Below are 21,852 nucleotides of genomic sequence, written 5' to 3'. Positions count from 1 at the left end.
TAACCGGTACTGAATTTGATATGCTTTCTTAAAATTTGTAGAGTTAGTGGTGGAGAAGTCCCGAAGTGAGAAATTATTTAAAAGGAGATAATTGGCTTTTTGAAATTGTGTGGCTGACATGAATTGTTTGTGACTGTGTGTTTGAAATGGTTAATGGTGTCTGGAGTAAATGAGACTAAGTGGAGTTTGATTGTTTAGTGTTGAAGTAAAATGGCGAACTATTGAGGAGTTTGGGTTTGACTGGTTCATCACTCTCCCACCGGTTAAAATAGAATGGTGTCTATTTATTATTATGTGATACGAGAGCGCCTTGACGCAGGTTTTGTGACGACTTGGTGTGGTGAGAAGGTGTTAAACTGTGTGGCTGTAGCGTGCATAAAGTACAGCACACAATGTATTTGGGTTTATTAAATTAAATGGGAGAGTGAAATATTGTGATTAAGTGTGAACATTAATAAAACCACGGTCAACTCTCTGACGCACTGGGTTAATTGTGTGTCACCGAGCAGGTCTGGAGGAGACTGTGACCGTTGGAGTGGTGAGATTAATTCTGAGAACTCTCAAGGAGACGTAGTGGGGTGACCCAGGAGGAGGAGTCGAGTAACGTCATTGAGAGGGAGGTAAGCCTGTGTTTCAGGAAAATGGCAAACAGCTCCAGCGCGACATCTAGTGGGTCTAGGGCATTTAGGCCTATGGAGGAACAACTGCAACAGCTAAAAAAGCCATTCGCTTGGCTTTCCCTGGATCATTAAAAACAGCGGAGAAAGAATGCAAAATGATGGATGTGGAGGTAAGAAAAATTATTGCCTCCCAACAGAGAGGGCTGGAGGAGAAGATAGCCCTAAACATTGTGTTTAAAACGGAAGGAGAGAGATGCGAGCAGAAACTGGAACAACTGGAAAAGGAAACAGAGGGACGTTCAGTTAACCGGAAAGCCAAAAAAGAAATCAAGAATTTAAAGGAGACCCATGCAAAGTGCTGTAAATGGCTGTTCCTGTGGAATGGAGCATCATCTTGGATGATGGAGGATGTCATGGAGGAAACAGGAGACATGGAAAATGTCATGGAGTCATTGAAACAGCTGAAGGAGGAAAATAAGAAGATAAAGAGCCAAATGAAGGATTTAATGTCAAACCCAGAAGATGCTAACAAACCTGACACACCAAAATTATATACTTGGGCCGCAGTATCACCTAGTGCCCCACCACAATCATACATCATGCCTGTGATGACTCTTGGTGGGGGACAAGTTCATGGTCCAGATGGACAAACTGGAGTGGTTGTTGGAGGAATAGCGGACGTTGAATATACCAGCCCACTTATAGTTCGTCCCAAAGAAAGGTCAGTGACAGTTAAATGTCAGCCCCAAAGTGGGGGAGGGAGAAAGGTAGCCTCAGCTGCAGATGAAGGCTTAACCTCGCCTCCCCGCCCACTAAGTAAAGAAAAAATGTCAGACTCAGAGGTAATAATGGAGGAACAGCCAAGTTACAGTGGACAGACTGAACAGACCCTTAAAATGGAGGATACAATGTCAACGGAGGATGGAAGTGAACGGTCAACCTTTCAGGAGTTGCCAACACCAGTACGAGAAGGGCAGACCCAAACCAGTAGGTCGGAGAAACCTGACACAACGGCTAAGGACAAAAATTGGAGAGGAGAAGTCTATGGCCGGATGCATGAACATCCAAATGCATTAAGGGAAGTAATAAAAACGCTAAAAGACGTCAAGAAAAAACTGACTGAAGCTAAGCCAGAGAAGGAGAGTGAAGATGGTGCGACTTCATCAGAAGAGGAGAGTGATGAGGAAAAAGACAGAGTAGTTGAGTCAGACTCAAACGTAGGCAGAAATTTGAGATCGGGACGTGGAGGAATAGGAGTAAGAAGGCCCATGTTTCAAAGTTCAAGTGGAAAACAACACGCGGTTCGCTATAAAAAAGTGTCCTTAGAGCCAGGAGCTGCTGCCCCTGGTTATAATCTCCCTTTAATAGCAGGTTCAAAAAATGAACCACTGTACCGCCCATATAAAATAAGAGATTTGGAAGCATTGGTTAAACAACTTCCACCTATAACTGAGGGAGGAGCGAGTTGGTTAAGAACATTGAGTAGATTGACCGAAGGCCAGGAACTTGCCATTGGCGATTTCCGTGCTATTGCTGGCCACTGTATGCTCGGTGGTGGGCTAGCTGATGTAGAGGCTATAGCCCATACAACTCGGTATGCAAATGATCTGCCATACCATGAAGTGCAATGTGCCTTATCTGACGCAGTCCGTGAGAAGTACCCAACCCCTAATACTGGAGCTATACCTAAAATAAATTGGGACCCCCAACATACACCTAGGGAGTTTTTAGCAAAAGCCAAAGAGCAGTGGTTGTCAGAAACAGGTATCCATCCAGGTAATGAAGGTGAGCATCGTGCGTGGTTCCGTTCTGCGGTGCTGGCAGGGCTGCCCAATCAAGTAAAAGCTGACTTAGAGAAAAATCCAGATTTTGCTGTAGCGGACTCTGTGCAGTGGGAAAGACATGTAACACACCGGTTGCAGGAGGAACAGGATACCGCGAACAGACAAAAAAAAGAGTTGGAGGAGGCACAGGCGTCCTTGGTTAAGTTACAGCTGACAGAGGCGAGAAATAAAGTTGGAGAGAAAAAGAAGGAGGAAAAGGAGAACGCAAAGAAAATAATGATAGCTGGGCCCCGGCCTGGTCCCGCGCCTGAATGGCCAGAGGGAGACCCGGGTCTGTGCTCTGATGACAGGTGGCCCGTCAATGCACCAAGGCAGCGTCAACCCATAGGGAATTGGGGAACCGGTGGTCCGCAAAGAGGGCGTGGTGGATCAGTGAGGGGAGTGCAAAGAGCTCGTGAAACAGGGAATCCCACTAACATGCCTTGGAATGCCTGTTGGAAATGTGGAGCAGAGGGACACTGGAGTAGAGATTGTCCAGAATCTTTTCAAAGCAATCCAAGGAGAGGCTATCGACCCCAGGCACGTGGAACACAAAGAGGGAGAAATGGGTACAGGGGAGCATATCAAGCCCCGAACCCAAGTGCAGCGCCAGTCGCTCAGTACCCAGTGGCTGACTGGGGCTGGGAACAGCAGCAGTACTGAAGGAGCCCGGAGAGACCAAACAGCATGGGGATGGCAGACCCTATGCTGTCAATGACCGTGGAAGGGACAGAATTGCCCTTTCTAGTGGACACTGGAGCAACATATTCCACATTGAGAGCAACACCAGACTGTGCCACACTTTCCTATCACACAGTTAATGTGGTGGGTTTTTCCGGGGTTCCAATGACTCTGCCGTTGACCGATCCAGCCGTGACAAAGCTGGGAAAGCAGACTGTGAAACATCAATATGTGGTGTCACCTCAAGTGCCAGTGAATCTCATGGGCAGGGACCTGCTCGTGAAGCTGGGAGCTACTATCATGTGCTCTGCAGATGGACTGTCTGTTACTCTGCCAGGAGGACAGCATTTCCCGTGCCTGGGAACAAACTCAAAGACTCAATATCTGCTTCAGAACTGTGAACAACCCAAAGCCGACATTTACTGGGGAAGGCTGCTGGAGGAAGGCATTCTAAGTCAATTCCAACTGTGGAGACCCTGGATAATGAGCTTGGCAGTTTACTCCCCACCACGAGATCCATACCACGTCACTCTTTTTTATGACAGGGAAAATGATGACACCTATCGTGAACTATTCCAGTCTGATCTTGAGGGTCAGAGCTGGAATGTGCAAACAAATAACATTTACATTGGGCCAGAAGGTGTAGCCGCGGCTGTAAAATTAACTGATGAACAACTGCCTTGGTATAATGTGGGAGAAAATTCGGCCCCTCACATTACATTGGCGGTCCACGAAGGTCATGGAGCATGTGATCTGGGACCAATGGTCAGGCGGGCGCTGGACGACGCAGGGTGGCAAAGCACCCAAATTCCAAATTTATGTTATGCACCAAATTCTAAAATCTATCGTATAACTTGCATGTCTAATGATGTAGTGACCCTTGAACATCAAGAAATTTCAGAAACATATGGAAGAGAGAGAGCAGATCATCCTGATGCAGTTGCTGAACTGTCAAAACTGCCTGACAGTTTGTGGTCCAAAGGGCCCACAGATGTTGGCCTGGCCACCTGTTCGCCTATCCTGTTCCACCTGAAATCAAACACACCAATCAACAGACCGCAGTATAAACATAAACCTGAAGCAGAAGAAGGAATTGCAGAAACAATTGAAGGGCTGTTAAATGCCGGAGTGTTAGAGCCATCTTACTCACATTGGAACACACCAATTCTACCGGTGGAGAAATCTGGAACAGGAAAGTATCGTATGGCACATGATTTGCGTGCCATTAATGCCATATTGCACACTAACACTGTACCTGTTCCAAACCCTTACACTGCACTATCAGATATTAAGTGTGACCAAAAGTGGTTCACTTGTATTGACCTAGCAAATGCATTCTTTTGTCTTCCACTGCATGAGTCACTCAGAGACATTTTCTCATTCACATACAGAGGCAAAAAATTCAGATACACACGTCTACCACAAGGTTTTGCACTTTCTCCTGGCATTTTCAATCAGGTGCTCAAAGAGGCCCTGTCAACATGTAATTTGCCAGATGGATGTACATTGATTCAATATGTCGATGATCTTCTCATTGCAGCCCCGTCAGCAGCGGATTGTGCGGCAGCCTCGCTCGTCGTGTTGAATAGATTGGTGGAGTGTGGCTTCAAAGTGAGTAAAGAAAAGTTGCAATTGGTTCGACCTGAGGTAACATTTTTGGGTCGGGTAATCGCACACAAATCAGTGGGTTTAATGAACACACACAGAGACCAAATTCTGACACACCCAAAACCGCGAACAGTGAGAGAAATGCTTTCTTTCCTTGGGTTGACAGGTTACAGCAGAAAGTTCATTCCTGACTATGTAGGTAAAACTGCCCCTTTAAGGGGCCTACTGAAGCAAGTTGGCGTTCGAAATCTTAAGGCTGAATTGCCTTGGACGCCTGACACTGAAATCGCGTTTATTGCATTAAAACAGGATCTGTCAAGAGCATCTGATTTGGTTACACCTAATTATGATGAGCCATTCTATTTGGATATTTCCGAAACAAACTCCGTCGTAAACGGGGTGTTGTTTCAGAAAAAAGGGGGGAGTAGGGATGTTCTCATGTATGTTAGTATAAAACTGCATCCAACAGAAGCAAGACATCCCACATGCACACAACATGCAGCAGGGGTTGCCAAAGTCATTCAGAAAACAGCACATGTAGTGAGAGGACATCCACTAAAAATACTCACTACACATAGTATAGTGGCGTACGTGAACTCACAAGCATTTAGTATGACGCCACGGGCACAACAGAAGTTGAGTAAAGTTTTGGAGGCTCCAAATTTGACATTCACACATGAAGGAATTAACATGGCAGATTTAATGGGAGCAGGGGAACCACATGACTGCGTCAAAAGAGCACAGGTTGAAGAAAAAATTAGAGAGGACCTGAAGGCGGAACCTATACCTGGAGCTGAGGATTGGTTCACAGATGGATGTTGCCACAGAGATGAAGAAGGACTAAAAACCGGCTATGCGGTGGTCTGTAGAGTAGGAAATGAGTATCAGGTCAAAGAAGCAGGAAGGATTGAGGGACAGCAGTCGGCTCAGAGAGCTGAAGTGATAGCCCTAGCTCGAGCTTTGAGGTTAGCTAAGGATATGAGAGTGAACATCTACACAGACTCAGCGTATGCATTCGGAGCAGCGCACGTGGAGCTGCCTCAATGGAAAAGAGCAGGATTCAGAACAGCAACCAACGCACCTATTTGCCACAAGAAGGAAATGGAGGAATTGGAGGAGGCCTTGGCCGATCCAAGAGAAGTGAGTATCATAAAATGCAAAGGACACTCACAAGGAACCAGCATGGTGGCAAAAGGAAACCAGAAAGCGGACGAAGCCGCAAAGGAGGCAGCAGGTTACAAAGGACGGAGACAAATGATACAGGTAATTGCAGAAGAGGAAGGGCCAATTAACCAAATGGAGGAGGTCAAACAGGCCCAGGAGGAGGCATCCCCAGAGGAAAAGGGGGTGTGGAAAAATAAGGGAGCCTGGCAGGATGGAGGCTTGTGGAGGGGGCCAGACGGGCGTCCCGTGCTAACAGACGAAATGGCGAAACAGAAGGTGAGCGAGGCCCACGGGCTTGGACACGTCGGAATAGCACAGATGGAGAGAAATCTGTGTCACTGGTGGCACCCTAACCTCAGAGAAATGATAAGGGAGAAGGCCAAAAGGTGTCTAATCTGTGGAGCACACAATCCCAAGCCAGTGATCAAACCAGAATTGGGTAAGTTCCGGATGCCTGAGAGGCCGGGAGAGGAGATTGTCATTGATTTCACTGATATGATTGATTCAGGCCCTGGTGGTCTTCGTTATTTGTTGGTGTGTGTAGATGTACTGACCGGCTGGCCAGAGGCATGGGCGACTAAAAAGGAAGATGCGAGGACCGTGATCAAATGTTTAATCAATCATTATATTCCTCGACATGGGTTCCCTAAAAAAATTCGATCAGATAATGGAACCCACTTTAAAAATCAAGATTTGGCAAAGGTGGAAAAAATGTTGGGAGTTCAGCACAAATTTGGAACAGTGTATCATCCTCAATCCCAAGGGAAAGTAGAAAGGATGAATTTAAATTTGAAAAATAAATTAGCTAAAATCTGCGCGCAAACAGGGCTCAATTGGGTCGCGGCCCTGCCGATTGCGTTGATGACCATAAGATGTTCTGTTAATCAGTCCACAGGTTTCACGCCATACGAGCTGCTGACTGGGAGACAGTTTCCGGCACCTTGGACGGTGGGCCCGGTCGAACAGGGCACGAGAGGGAACAGGTCTCACGCAGACTATTGGAACGAGTTAAAGGCGCTTGTGTCCAGCTTCACAAAGCAGGTGGCTTGTGAAAAACCCCCAGGAGAAGGAGAGGTCCCAGACGCGAGAGTAGTGTGGCTGAAGGTCATCAAACGCAAGTGGAAGGAACCTCGTTGGACTGGTCCATACGAGGTGTTGGCCCGGACGGCGAAAGCAGTTCAACTGAAAGGGAAAGGCGACAACTGGTACCATTGGTCGCAGTGTGCACCGGCACACGACAGCTGGGTGGAAAAAATTGCAACTCCACCCAACACAGGTGAAAAACAGAGGCAGAATAAACCCTCACACCTGTGCAACGGGCCGACCGGTAGTCTACCTGGGAGGCCGAAGAACGAAGACCAGCTTAGGAGGAAGTCACCGCGACAGCAAAAAGGAGCAGTATCAAATTGAAGATTTCACATAAAGGCTTTGATAAGAAGAGTTTTGAACTTGTATGTAAAAAAAAAAAAAAAAAAGACAAAAATAACAAAAAACAAGTCATACATGATACAATGCCATTACAACAATCAGAAACCTGTGATGAGAGAGAAGTTACAAAAATTAACAAAATGTTACTTCGTCTGATGTTAACTATGTTATTAATCACCGCTATATGTTTTTTGGTTTATTTGTTGCAGACCGGCCCACGCAGACTGTCTGAGCACGGAGGTCATTCCAGCCCAGCGCCACTCGATATACCACTGAGTGAACTCAAGTCGCGGGCGAGAATGAAGCGCGAAATCTCTGGTAAAACGGATGAGTGTCTCAGCACTTATGGTGGTTTAGAATTAGATTATGTTAATGGCTCCACAACCTCTTTTACATTTGATTTGTGTGATGTTTTTAACTGTAAGGGCGCGAGCGGCAATTGGAGAGGATACAATGTGTGGATCTGCTGGGATTACTCAGTGAGTACACACTGCGAAAGGGGAAATCGGCCTTATGACGGGTGGTGTAGGAATTGGAATCAGGTAAAGGGTTATACTGGGGAAAATTGGGAACCGTCAGAATTAGGACCAGGAAATGAGCTTAAACTTCAAAGGGATTACAGTCCATCTAAAAATCTGTTGACTTTGGCAGCGGGAAAAACCTGTATATTTAGTTGTGGGCGTGGAAACTGTAGGAGTTGATCCAAAAAGGTTAATTAAAGTTAATTTCTTAGGAAAACATAACATAGTACAGTCAGTTAGAAAAGAAACAGCAACACACGTGACTTTCAATTCAATCAACTCTGTTACTTCTTTTACAGGCCAAAAAGGAAGCGGGTCGTCGGAGGCGGTACCAGAGGAGCAGGAACCAAACGGTAGACGGGTCCTGTCAGTGGACTACAGCACATTAAAACCTCGAGATTTGATTGAACGCGCCACCGGGTTCAGTGACAGTAACATCTGGCTGGACTGGATGGCTCAAAATGCGAGAGAACAAAAATTGTCTAATTGTGTAGCTTGTGCTTCCGCTAGACCGCGTTTGTTCACAGAGCCGGCGCCACTGCATCCAGAGGATCAGTGGGGCTATAATTGCATGTTGCGAATGACGAGAGAAGTAGTGAATAGTGGGAATTGCACTGTTTTGTCCAGTTTATTTCCCCCTATCCACAAATACACCCAAGTAGGACCGTTTATGCCTAGAAAGGATAATTATACGTGTTTTAAGTTCTCCACCGATAAAGTAAAGTATAATTTGGGAGAAATTGATCCCAGTTGGTGTTCTGTTACACACATGGGGAGGACCACAAATAATGTAAGTGATGCGACCACACTGATTGGAACCTGGGCCAGGAGCGGGCTTATTGCGGCCACAAGACTCTTTTGGTTCGTGTTCCTCTGGGAAGCGTGGGGACGTGCGCGATGGTGAGACTAGGAGCGCCACTTATGCTAATTGGAAATCAGGTAAAAGCGACCCCACAGCGCAACACACGCACATTGGCAGCCAGACGCAAGAGACACATTTCGCTAAAAAGACAAATTGATGGAACACATGTTTATGACCCTAGAATGAATTCACCAACCTGGATCGACTCCATTGGAGTGCCCAGGGGGGTTCCAAGTGAATATAAACTTGCTGACCAAATAGCAGCCGGTTTTGAAAATCTTCCAATAATCTCTGCTTTCTTTCCAGTGACCCCAAACAAGAACGTAGATAGGATTAATTATGTTCATTATAATGTGCTGAGACTCTCTAACCTGACCAGAGACGGGATGGAGGGGTTAGCGGAGCAGGTGGGTCCCACCTCATTAATGGGTGTGCAAAATAGGATGGCCCTTGATATGCTATTAGCAGAAAAAGGGGGCGTTTGTGCCATGTTTGGAGATCAGTGCTGCACCTTCATTCCAAACAACACCGCTCCGGACGGCTCAGTGACTCGGGCTCTTGAGGGCTTAAAGAGCCTGTCTGAAACGATGCATGATCACTCAGGAGTTGACAATCCGCTGGAGGGCTGGATGGACTCTGTGTTCGGACGGTGGAAAGGGCTTGTGCTTTCGGTCATGCTTACTTTGTCTATTTTGGTGGGTATTTTTGTTATTTGTGGGTGTTGTTTCATTCCTTGTGCCAGAGCATTGTTAGAGAAAGTAATCACAAGGGCAGTGGACCCTAGAGTTGTGACTCCGATGTCCATGATGCCATTGATGCACGTAGAACAGGCTGTGTAGATCAAGAATTGATATAACATTTGGTGTTGTGACCTCTGGATTCTCCTAGAGGTCAACAGAGGGAATTGTCGGGTGAAAAGGGGTGTTTTATTTCATTTTTAGCAGAATCATCATCATTATATCAGAATCATTTAATAAGCATTGCATTAAACATTGATTGAAGCTATTGACATTACATTTAACCTTTGAATTACAGTGATTGTTATAACCTGGTGTTAATCTTTTATTTACAGGTGTCAGAATAATTATATGAGCTCTCTTTGCAGGTGTAAACATGATCACCTTACACATATGGCAGTTTGTTGCTTATTATAGAGTTGTGCCCGAGTTAATAAAGGTCAAAAACTTCAGTCAGCGCTATGACTGGCTGATCCATGGTGTGAGATGACTTTGGGCCCAGGAGGTTGCACGCGCTTACATAACACTGATATTATGTGATTCTTTGTGATTTTTTATTCAGTTATATCTTTTTATTAAGTTTTTAAGTAATGGTAGTTCATTAAACCAACATGCATTTAATATTGTATCCCTGACTCAGCGAATTATATACACGTCAACTTGATAATTTGGAAAACCTTGCAGCTGTAATGTTGTGTCTCCGTAGGGGACAGTCCGCTCCAAGGAGAGGCACTGGAGCCAGTGTCTGTCCTCGAGACGAAGAGAATGTTTTTCTTGATGTGTCTAAAGTTGTCAATATTGACTGTATTGTACTATCTGTACGCATGAGGGGGCGTTCTAATACCCTGATTTTCATAAAACAATGAGTGTGTGGAGTTTGTATTGAGATCTAATGCTGTCTGATGTATGGTGTCCATCTCCCACGCGTGTGTTCATTAAATCATCGTTTGACTTGACCCGGCCGGACCAGTGTGGTTATTTTGGGTTTTCCTCCTGTATCCCTCCTCAATATTTGAATCCGTAACAAGTTCAACAACTGGTACATGTGTTATTGTTGCCTGTGGTCTGGTGATGGATCCACTGCCTTTAGCAGCCTCACATAGCTCCTTTTGCCACCGTTTCCTCCTCATGTCCCTACAGGACATGTCTGGACATTGTGATATCATGAGTAATAATTTTAAAACATCTATACACATCAAATATGCACACACTGTGCAGAGTACTATACATACTATTGCCACAAGTGTTCATCATGGTGGTGATACATAATACTTCCCTCATTATTTAGTCATAGTGCTATAATAATATATAACATATATAACAAGCACTCAGTGACACGTCAAACACGTGGTGCAACGCCACATGGACTGCCCCGGATAATTTAAACATATACGTGCATTAAACAGCATGCTTCACCGCTCTTACCACAATTTAGTGTAAATTTACACTTTATTTATAGCGTAAATTGCAGTGAGAGCTTCCAATACTCAGATTTTAATGTGAATTTATGTAATTCCTGGCAAGTTACAGCATTTTAATATAAATACAAGACACATGCAGGCAGAATGAGCACCATTTCACTGTGTTCGTCAGTGAAGAATATGAAAGAGATTCCACTAGGATTGGTGGTTTGCCATGTTTGGATTTGCTGTTTGTTTGGTTCTTTGGCGTCTAGTGTTCTCCGGTTATTTGTTTTTTTAATTTGTAAATTAAAAATATTGTTAAAAGAAAAACAGTCATGTATAACACATAAAATCTTTACCTTTCTGCATCTGCCGGTTCAGATTCTGACATTTTCTCTGGATCAGACGGGCTGGGTGAAGGCGAGGGCTCTTCACTTAGTCCACTGGGGCTTTCCATCTGAGTCAGAAAGACAAAAGAAGATTTAAATGCATTAAAACTGTGACTTAAAAACTCTACAGAGTCCCTGAGAACAGTCTAAATCTGCATACAGAGATCTGACAAAAGATGTTATTCAACTAATTGGTTGTCCAGCTCTTCAACACTCATTTCCAAAGGAGTGAAATTAATGTGAAGTTTTTGTGAGAGTGTTTTACTGAGCACTTTAGAGTTTAATGATATGTGAAGTCGCTCCAGGGGAGGAAAAAGAGTAAAAGCAAAATTAAAAATATCTCATGTTCTCTGCCATTTAAATAGTGATACCATGGGTGCCAGTTTAGCTTAGTGGGTGAACAGGCAACCGCATGCCACATGACTGAGACGCACCGACCAAGTTTGAGACCGACCCGTGGCCCTTTGCTGCATCTCCTCTCCCTCTCCACAAACCTCATCTGGGCTTTTCCCTCTCAGTTGTTCAGCATCCGTGCCTTCTTGTTTTTCGGACTCCACAGACGGAGGGCTAGCTCGGACTGTGGCCCATCCATCACCAGAACTCTCAACGTGCTCATTATCATTTGTCTTTGTTTCTGTAATGGACCAAAATATAAAATCAAATTATTTAACACATGATCCTGTTCACAAGATGTAGGAAGTAGCTCAAAAGTTTTCGCACACAAAACTATACAAACAACAAGGGGAAAAGGCAAGCAACCCAGGGATAGCTGAAGGGCCTGTGTGGCAGCTAAAGCTTAAAATGCATTATTTTAGCACATCATTAATGTCAGTTTTTAAATGCTGTGAATCAAATTTTATGTAAATTTGTCAAAATACTTAAATTTTTAGATTGTAACCTTTCTTTCCCTGCACGGACATCACCATGTCTTGTACTTTCTTGTACCGCAGCAGTGACTGTTTCAGTTCTTCAATTTTACGATCCTGCAAAGGAAAAGGTAATGAAAAAGAAAAATGAGGTCAGTTTATCCCCCCCCCCGGAGCAGCTTTGGGTAGCTGGGATGTGATACACGGTGAATCCTAGTTGGTCACATGTACCTTTTCTTCATTTGCTGCCATCAAAGACTCCACTGCCTTCTTCATCCTCTGGACTTCCACATCTAGAGAGGAGAGAAAAAGATTACTGAAAGAGTTCCTGGTGTGAAGTTTGAGGGTGTTAAAATGTGAGGATATGTAAAATTTAAACATACAGGATGCAACATTACAGGCTGTCAGTCCAGCAACATCACGGCCACACTGCTTTTTAGAAACCAAACGTACACACAGTGTTGGTGTGAGCGGGTGTTTTACATGTTAACCTTTGCTCAAACATTTCCACTTTTCAACACACTGACACACACTCTGATAGCGGTCCCTTTCAGTACTTGTGTATTTTGGCATACCTCAGCCTTTTCTACCAGTTTCCCTTCTTTCTTCACAGCCACCCTTTCACTGAGAACATTTCTGATACTTTAGAAAACAGATGGATGAACAGAACTTTTTTTGTCCTCCACTTGTTCAGTTTCCTAATTTTTTTACACTGCAAATTATGCTTATATCTCTCAAACTGTTATTGTTGGCAGTAGGGATGCACCGATACCGATACTGGTATCGGGTATCAGGGGCCGATACTGTAAAATGTGTGTGTACTCATACTCGTAAAAGTTAACCGATACCATGAACCGATACCAACTTATTTCATTAATCAGAGGGAGGCTTGTCATTTCTGTTGTAGTTTTTTAGATTGGCCACTAGGGGGCCAATTATTATTTTATTTATTATTTATTTTATAATTTTTTATATTTTATTATTTATTTAATAAGAATTATTTTGTTTGTTTGTTTACAATATGGACACTCTGCAATAATTTAAAAGTTTATTTTATTCGAAACCTAATTTGTATTTATTTTATTCCAAACAGAAGTGTTTATTTATTATTCTGAAAGCTCGAGACAGTGCCAATAGTTCAGTGATATTTTGTAAAATTACAAAGTGGAGACTCTGCAATAATTTAACAGAAGTGCTTATTTTTCACTTGAAATTTTTTTGTGGTCATTTTTATTAAGATTTTATTTTTTATCGGCAGGGAATATAATAAAACCTGTCTTCCAATTAATTGTATTTGTGTGTGTGTGTGTGTGTGTGGTAGAAGTATCGTTTTTTTGTACTCTGTATCGGCAAGTACTCAGATCCAAGTATCGGTTTGAAAAAATTGGTATCGTTGCATCCCTAGTTGGCAGTGAAACAAAAGGCCAAAACTTTGAGATAAATCTACTCAAGGATGACTACAAACAAAGAAAATCCTTCTTCTGGAGTGAACCTGATAGAAAAGCTGCAGAATGACCTCAAGAAACTCATTTATACTGAAACATTTTGAGAATCTGGCTGAGCAGAAGCAGTCCTAAGGATAAACTGTCTGTTAAACATTAAACTGGTCTGGTCTACAGCTACAAATGTTTATTCAAGGTTACTTCTACCCAAGAAAAGTTTGACTAGTTATTAAACTCGGGGGCCTCGCTTATTTTTCCTCACCTGCACTGTAAATGTTTAAAAGGTATGCTCAAGACATGAAGGTAGCTTGTGTTTTTGCTTTAGTCAATAGGATTCTTAAAATGGACACTTGTAATTTGTACTTCAATATAGAGAATCATGGAGAGTGCGTGTGCTGTGCATGAAAAATGAAACTGTTCTATACAGATGAATGTAGAGTATAGTATATATAACTGATGGGAAAGTGGACATTTATTAAGACAGCTGTACATGAAAGAAACTGAAAAGCACAACAGCAGGACAGGTTAGCAGGGTGCGCACACACGCACACACAGGTTGCTGGTGAAGAGAGGTAGGTGATTAACGTTGGAAGACATGAGTCAGAAGGTGGAGTAAGCAGTCTGAAGGGTCACAACAAACAGTTCATTCTTCATTCCTGCTAACAACACAAGGCAAACTGTTCTTGTTGCTGTTGTAGCCGGGCATTAAAAACTCAGTGACAAGATTCGTGCCATTAAAAAAAAAAAGTTGAGATGTGGCGCGCTGTGGTCGGGTACTAGCACTGCAACTGGTTATAATGGACAAGCAGAGTTCAGATGGCTCATGCTCGTTCATGCAAATACGGGTGGAGGTGAGTGCAATAATAAAATCACGGACATAAAACCCCCCCTTACGTTTTTCTTTCAGCCTCTTTCTAAGAGTTTCATCTGGATCAGAGACTAAACAGGACAAGAAATTATAAAGTTGGTGCCTAGTAAATGCAGACTTAAGGAAGTGGTGTTTCTGATTGCACTTGACTTAACCATGCATTATAGCAAAATGCAGTAATGCGTGGTCAAGTAAATTATTTGCAAAAATACATACATTTTTGAGCGTGAAAACAGAATCTAACCAGATTTAATCATTTTATGCCTCAAAAATTAAAAAGAAGAAGAAGAAGAAGAGGTGCCAAAGGGAGAGGTCAAAAAACCATAATCATACAGCAAGCACAACAGTCATCCTGGGAAAAGCCGACCTTCATCGCCTGGAGTTTGTGCTCTTTCCTCTGTTTCTCATACTGCATCTGGCCCATTTTGATTTTCAGGCTAGAAAGTTTGGCCATTAGTGACTAGCAGTAAAGAGACAAGCCACGGAAAGAAGAAGAAAACAGAAATGGGAAGGAGAGAAGATAAAAAGAGATCAAGAAATGTTGAATATCTAAATTTCCAGGAAAATGACCACTAAAGCAGATTAAAAGTAGGCACCGCAACAAACAACAAAACCCCCAAAGCTACACGCAGTTACTACATGCAGTTCAAGAAGCATACGATAGAAAACATCCAAAGCAATCATCTGGAAAATTCTAGTAAGCAGAGTCCCTCCTTCACCTTTTCTAACGTCAGCATATAAAAGGGTGGTGGCAGTCTGATAGTCAGCTGGCCTTCACCTAGTTTAGTTTAGCTTTTTGTGTTCTTGGTTAACTTCTCTTTTCAAACTGTAAAACAAACAATTTTCTTGTCTGTGTTGTAACAATTAAGGGTCCATTTGATATTTGAACTCGTTTCCTTTTGCAACCAAAACCTAAATTCACAGCATTCAAACAGCCATGAGAATCTCTGAATGAGAAGGAAAAAAAATCCTAAATAACACGAAAAAATCTTAGATGTTGTTAATGGGATTGGATTAAGAGGCAAAAGGGTGACAAACTCTTTGTGACCAGGAGAGAGGAAAAAAAACATGGTGGTTAGTAATCCCCCAGCCTCTGACTGACCACCTTCAAAGCAATTGCATCAGTTACCTGGCAGAAGGCAATTTGACTCAAAATAACTGAACTCCTTCTCAGACAATTTGGTAAAGGTTTGTCAATATGTCATCTAATTCATAACACCCCATTACACTGCAATCAATCAGAGTCACTGTTCCAGTGAGTGCAAATCATCTATGATGAGCCTTTTTGCAATAGAGGACTCAAGTCAGTGGCTGCATTGTGGTTATATCCCACATAAAAAGGAAGGCTGCTGAGCACCAGTGTCATTTTGAAGAAGTTGAATCACCATCCTGCAGCAGTGTGGCACCATTTGTGGAGGAACTTTGAAATTTCTGTTTCAAATTTATGATGTTCTGGCTGGACCCTGAATATAAATACATTTTTGATGCAAAATTCTGTGTACGTAGACAGCAACAGATTGGCCACATATGTCAACAGATTTGCAACTTTTGCAGATTAATCACAAACACATTGCAAGTACAAAAAAATTCCAAAAAGTTAGAACTCCTATGGACAGAAAGTCCATAGGAGGTGTAGAAGTGGCAGAAGCTTTTCGTTTCAGTGGTCTCAGAATCTCCTCTCTGCTTTTCAAAGATGATGTGATTAAGCTGGCTTTATCAGATGATGGCCTCCAGCTCACACTAGAGCAGTTTGGAGCAGAGTGTGAAGCAGTGGGAATGAGAATCAGCACTTCCAAATCTGAGGCCATTGTTCTCAGGCGGAAAAGGGTGGAATGCCCACTCTGGGTCAGGGATGAATTCCTGCCCCAAGTTGAGGAGTTTAAGTATCTCGGGGTCTTGTTCATGAGGGAGGAGAGAATTGAGTGGGAGATCGAAAGATAGATTGGTGCTCTGGGTGCAGTGACGCGGATGCTGTGCGGGTCCATTGTAGTGAAGAGAGAGCTGAGCGTGAATGTAAAGCTCTCAATTTACCGGTCGGTGTACGTCCCATCTATGGTCACGAACTTTGGGTAGTGACTGAAAGAACGAGATTGCAGATACAAGGGGCAGAAAAATTAGCTTTTACTGAGTGGCTGGCCTCTTCTTAGAGATAAGGTGAGGAGTTCAGCCATCCGGGAGACACTTAGATTAGAGCCGCTGCTCCTCCATGTTGAAAGGAGCCAGTTGAGGTGGCTTGGGCATCTGACTAGGATCTCTCCTGGGCGCCTCCTGGGTGAGACATCCGCCACCTTGAGGAGGTCCCAGGGCAGATGCAGGACATGCTGGAGACATATCTCTCAGCTGGCCTGGGAACACCTTGGTATTTCCCTGAAAAAGCTGGAGGAGTTAGCCAGGGAGAGGGAGGTCTGGGCTTCTCTGCTTAGGCTGCTGCTCCAATAGTGTAACAGAGCCCCGGATAAACGAAAGAAAACATAGATGGATGGATGAATAGATTGCATTCATTTTCCCCCCTCCCCTTCAGATTTTACACAGCATCTGAACTTTTTAGGAATTAGGGTTGTAAATGCCAACTCAACCCCATTTCAATTTAAAACCGACACTGTATTATCACCATTTTGATCCATCAAAGCCGCTCTGCAAATACCAGCTGACTGAGTGATCACAGTCCTCGTCCACATCTGCAAAGGAACCATTTCCAAGGCAACAAGATCCAAATGCTCATTGCATAGTTGCAAAAATTCTGGCTGTGCTGTGGTCTCAAACCACTGTTTTCCCTACTGTGACTACAGCATAATACTATACAAATAGCAGCTGAAATGGTTGCATGAATAACTTTATCCAGGTAACAAGAGATGTACAGATATTATATTTTTTTAAAGGGCATAAAAGAACATTTCAGCTGTTAAGTATTGACTTTAAACAGAATGGTGGATTTTGGCTGTTTAAAAAAGGGTAAAACTAGTCCTTAAGATACATACACAGCCAGTAAAGTGCTCTGGGATGACTCACCTTAGTGGATTTAAGTTTCTTTTCATACTGTAGTTTTTCAGTCTCCAGTTCAGTCAGTCTGTACCGCAGCTCATTAATTTCAAGAATCAAATCCTGACAAAAGAAACAAAGAACAGGTCACACCTTAAATACTGAAGGATAATTCCCCCCCCCCCCCCCCCCCACACACACACACACACATTTTTTTGTCCTCTAGATAAAAATTTAACTCTAAGATTCCAAAATGAAATTTAAGTGAATCATTTTAACATCTCATTAACTGCTTCCATCTTGCAAATGTGACTTGTATCAGCAAAAAGTTCTATAAAGTGACTACAAATGCATTTGAAAGCAGCAAATCAGTGCTTCCAAGCAGCAGCAGTGACAAAATGAGGGGAAGCTGCTTGTAGAAAAGAAGTGATTTATGTGCTGTGAGGCGGAACACGGACAGCAGCTTTTTGTTCCAGCGGGGTGGAAAAGATGGCCGCGCTGCTACAACAAGACCATGACATGTTTGAAAGCTTTCCAGACATTCTGCTCGGTCTATCTGGGAAGCAGAGAGCTTCCCATCTCTAGTAAACAAATGACTGACAACATCTTTATAAAAATCTTGTCTAATAAAGTAACAAAAAAAAATCCAATTAATATTACAATAATGTGGGTATACCGTCAATGGCTAGTTTAGCAAATACTAACAAGGAATAAAAATGACTTTGAGACTGATAATAAGACGGGATCCTCTCTCCCCGAGATTTAGGACAAAATAAATGAGTGTTTCATTATTGTTGAGCCTGTGTGTGTCTGTGTGTGTGTGTCTGTGTGCGTTAAGTGAGATAGAAAAGAAACATTCAGAAACAAAGAGGATTAGTTCACCTCGCTGTCCCTAAATCCGTCATCAAAGTCAAGCCTCTCTTTTTTCATACTGTTGAGTTTCAGCTTAAGGTTGGACACTTCAGACATAAGCTCAAGCTTCTGAGTCTCCAGAGTAGTTCTACACAGAAGCTCCTGTAATAACAAACAAATAATCTGTGTAAACAACACTGGTAGTACAGGAATTATTGTGTAAAGGTGGAGACACAAAAAGTCATTTGCAAAGCCTCAATGAGTAACAGTTTTAACAAGACGCCCCTGTTACATCCACTTATAAACTTAGCACAGCAGTGCACACAGTAGATGTTTACTTGACAGGAGGGTGTGAACTCAGCTCTTCCAGTTGAGAGTCAGCACCACCCAAACTTTCCCATCCTCAGAGTGTAAGACAAACACACAAACACACACAGACCTGTTGCAGCATCTCCTCTGTGGCGTTGAGCTTCTCCCTGTGCTCATCCAAACACAAGTCCAGATCCCGAATCTTCTCCCCCTGAGCCTCAACCTGGTCTGTCAGTACACTCACCTGCATGAGCACAAGGTAACACATTTTTAGAAAGGACAGCAAAGCCTGATATTAAACAAACCAAGGGCCAAGTTATTAAAGAACATGATGAGCCAAAGTTATCAGTTCCACTCTTTGTACTATTATAGATTTTTAAGAGTTTCAAGTCAGAAGAGAAATCTCTCTTAGTACGTCAGGGGTGGCGGCAGCTTTAGAATCATGCAATCAACATATACAGATACCCTGCTCCTAAAAACAGTGAGGGAGAGAACTAAACAAATCTGATCACAGTTCAAGTGCAATAAATCTTTTGCATGTGGGGCAGAAACACGAGCAAGCTTTGAAACCTCCAGTTAGGTTTTACAATGTTTCAGTCCCTTTCCAGATCCTGGAGAGTCCACCTGTAGCTACCCATAAATTATACAAACACTGGCTAATAATTACATTAGTAACCATTTGCCACCCCAGGGAAATTCATTAAAAATCAACAAACAAAAATGAATTCAATAATAAAGCATTATGTGAACTATTATTCAGAAATTTGCGGTTTCTTGACGTTTTCAGAGCAGCAGCAGATTTATTGAGTTTATTAAGGACGTCAGGCTGTGCTCCATTTTCACCTTTTAACTCTGCGTTGGTTTAAGTACTAGGAGTATTTTCTTAAGTAAAACAATATTTATCAGTAAGTGTTTTTTGTGTGTCAAACCCCTGACTTAATTTTTAGAGCTTCAAGCATTCTTTCAATGCTTGATGTTGCTAGGTTACAAAAATGGTTTTCTCGCCCGCCATTGTTTACAGTGTTGATAACGCAAGTCCTGCCCCTTCTTGTTTTTGACTGGTCGATGAGAGGGAGAAGTAACATCGATGAGCTTCACAGGACTTTTACAGAAAATAGACGGTGGAGGAGATGGTAAAATTATGGAATTACTGCTAGACAGGTACCTGAAGCACAAGAGACTCCTTATCAGTCTCTAGTCGTGAAAGCCTCTCCTGGTAGTGGTCACCTCCACCCAATGAAATGTGTCCGTTAGACTGGGGAGAGAAAAATAAATTATTAGAAGAACTCTTTAATGTCTACTAATGTTCTCAGCTGAAATTCTTCACATCAAAGTGCCTGAGCAGCTACACCACTTCACCCTGCACAAATAAAACCTTACATGGTTGAAATGGAGAGCTCACATTCAGACTGCTGTACACAGAGTGGGTTACAGTATTACACAAAAACTCTCACTGGCCTGCAGCCAGTCACTGCTCTGATTCACAAGAAGTCTGTGCGTTTCTTGCTGCACATCAACTGTGACACCAATACAGCTAATCCATCTTGGATTCCATGGGAACCCAGCAGTACAGGACAATTGTTCTGCGTTTTCGCTTAGCAAACAAGCCATTTGTGGACTTGGATACAAGACTGTTTGCCCACACTGTTCTGTATTAATACAGCTTTAATTTGGCACACGCAACAATCAGAATCAAACCAGCTGTGCTACAGTTTGTTTGAAGGGCGTCATGCCCAGCCATCACAGGAGAAACTCCTTCCATGATTTTTTGATTTATTATTAGTCCTTTATTTATCCAGGTAAAAAAATCTCATTGAGATTAAAAATCTAATTTCCAAGAGAGATCTGGCAAGATTACACAACTTGCACCGATTTCAAAAACAGAAAATGCAACACGAGCGCTACAACGGTTTACCCTGAGGCTACACTTTTCTGGATGGCAGAAGAGCAAAAAGTGGTCTGTTTGCTTTAATTTCTAAAGACCTGCTAATAAACTTTATCTCTTTCCATGAATCCAACTGATATTTCTAACATCCACAAGTAAGGGTCTTACCATGTGACCGTGGAGCCACTCAACAAAGCTGTCAGCTGTGGAGTCGGGGATCTGGCATCGTAGACTCTCCCTTTCCTCCGAGTCCATCAACTCTAGGACACTTCTTAGGTCTTCCAAAAGGTGAAGCGCTCGCAAACTACCCATAAAAGGTGACGTAGGCGACTGGCAGTCAAACAAACCATTGGAGTAGTCTATAGCTTTGGAACCTGAGACAAAAGAATCACAACAGGAATAAATATGAGGATAAAATTAGTCCAGAGACAGACTGCAGTGTCATCTTATGCTGCATGTGATGTTTGTTGACAAGCTTTAGTGAGTAAAAGTTCTCATCTGCTAGATTACAGAGGACATCAATCATTTTGTGGCTCAGGCACTAACAGTAATTGAAGAACACAATATAATTTTCCAAAATGTTGGGATGCTGTGTAAAATGTAATCACATTATTTAAAGCCAACACTGAATACACAATTTATAAAAATGTTGAAACTGAATAACTGTCATTAAAAGAAAAAGCGTATGTTAAAAAAAAAAAAGTGTATTTCATAAAGGTTGGAACATGTTTACCACTGTGTTGCATCACCTCCTTTTTTAAGCAACATTTTAAGCCTTCTGATGAGGACACAAAAGGCTGGCAAAGTCACAAATGTTCCATCCTTACAACAGGTTTGCCTCTCCTTTCTGGACCCTTCTTATAGACCTTTGCTACTTTAATTAAAGTAGAATCTGGTTTGGCATAATCTTGCTAACATAATCAAAGATCTTAAAGACATTGTCTGGATGGCAGAACACATTACAATTATGCTGCAGCATCGATAGCACCTTTACAGATTTGCATGTTACCCATGTCACAAGCACTAATACACCTCGTCACATCAATACTGATTGATCAGACTAAAGAACTTTTTTTTCTCTCGACTTTTCACCAGTTCATGTCAAATGATGTCATGCCAAGTCATTTGTGTTATATATATGTAAGGCAGTGACTGGAATAGGTCACAAGGTGTCGCTGTTGAGCTGCATATACATTGTAAATTTTAGCAATTTTGACCATTTGTCCTCTGCAGGACACCGTAGTTCAGATTTCTTGTTCGCGCGGGCGCCATCTTTGTTCAGTGTTTACTGTGATTTGCAAAGGTAAGCACTGTCAGAGGTGTACTGCATTGGTTTTTTGTTTAAAAATAAGTGTTCCACTGTGTAAAATGGCGGTTTGCTAAGCATATATTGTGTTTGTTGGGAGGTTCATGTA

The 21,852-nt window shown here is 42.7% G+C and overlaps 2 protein-coding genes and 1 pseudogene across 2 annotated transcripts; 2 read left to right on the top strand and 1 right to left on the bottom strand.

Annotated features, from left to right (window-relative positions):
• The first annotated feature begins 453 nt into the window (after positions 1-453).
• LOC148094814 (uncharacterized) lies at positions 454-5,724 on the top strand (annotated as a pseudogene).
• Positions 5,725-5,821: 97 nt separating this feature from the next.
• LOC148094813 (uncharacterized) lies at positions 5,822-10,328 on the top strand. Its single transcript, XM_087837106.1, has 2 exons — positions 5,822-6,335; positions 6,792-10,328. The coding sequence occupies exons 1-2, from the start codon at positions 5,834-5,836 to the stop codon at positions 7,304-7,306; spliced, it is 1,017 nt and encodes a 338-aa protein (XP_087693232.1). The 5' UTR covers positions 5,822-5,833; the 3' UTR covers positions 7,307-10,328.
• Positions 10,329-12,134: 1,806 nt separating this feature from the next.
• On the bottom strand, positions 12,135-20,817 carry LOC148094812 (liprin-beta-1-like). Its single transcript, XM_087837107.1, has 7 exons — positions 20,606-20,817; positions 19,718-19,807; positions 18,683-18,796; positions 18,274-18,405; positions 17,422-17,514; positions 12,334-12,395; positions 12,135-12,219 (listed from the first exon to the last, which is right to left on the bottom strand). The coding sequence occupies exons 1-6, from the start codon at positions 20,747-20,749 to the stop codon at positions 12,375-12,377; spliced, it is 594 nt and encodes a 197-aa protein (XP_087693233.1). The 5' UTR covers positions 20,750-20,817; the 3' UTR covers positions 12,135-12,219; positions 12,334-12,374.
• Between the last annotated feature and the right edge of the window lie 1,035 nt (positions 20,818-21,852).

This window comes from Neolamprologus brichardi, unplaced genomic scaffold (genome assembly GCF_056152115.1).
Source record: "Neolamprologus brichardi isolate AB-2024 unplaced genomic scaffold, ASM5615211v1 NODE_ptg000159l+_length_25093_cov_1, whole genome shotgun sequence".
In the NCBI taxonomy this organism is placed as follows: domain Eukaryota; kingdom Metazoa; phylum Chordata; class Actinopteri; order Cichliformes; family Cichlidae; genus Neolamprologus; species Neolamprologus brichardi.
The sequence above is the reverse complement of the archived record's forward strand: the minus strand, read 5'-3'. Positions and strand labels throughout refer to the sequence as shown.

What these genes read in the sequence shown, in the direction of transcription:
- LOC148094813 (XM_087837106.1), top strand. Translation starts at nt 5,834, where the DNA reads ATGGAGGAATTGGAGGAGGCCTTGGCCGATCCAAGAGAAGTGAGTATC. An exon ending in AGTGATCAAACCAGAATTGG is followed by an intron (nt 6,336 to 6,791) that starts GTAAGTTCCGGA and finishes ATCAGTCCACAG; the next exon opens with GTTTCACGCCATACGAGCTG.
- LOC148094812 (XM_087837107.1), bottom strand. Translation starts at nt 20,749, where the DNA reads ATGGGTAGTTTGCGAGCGCTTCACCTTTTGGAAGACCTAAGAAGTGTC. An exon ending in CAGAGGAGATGCTGCAACAG is followed by an intron (nt 18,406 to 18,682) that starts GTCTGTGTGTGT and finishes TTGTTATTACAG; the next exon opens with GAGCTTCTGTGTAGAACTAC. An exon ending in AGAAACTTAAATCCACTAAG is followed by an intron (nt 12,396 to 17,421) that starts GTGAGTCATCCC and finishes TCTCCTCTCTAG; the next exon opens with ATGTGGAAGTCCAGAGGATG.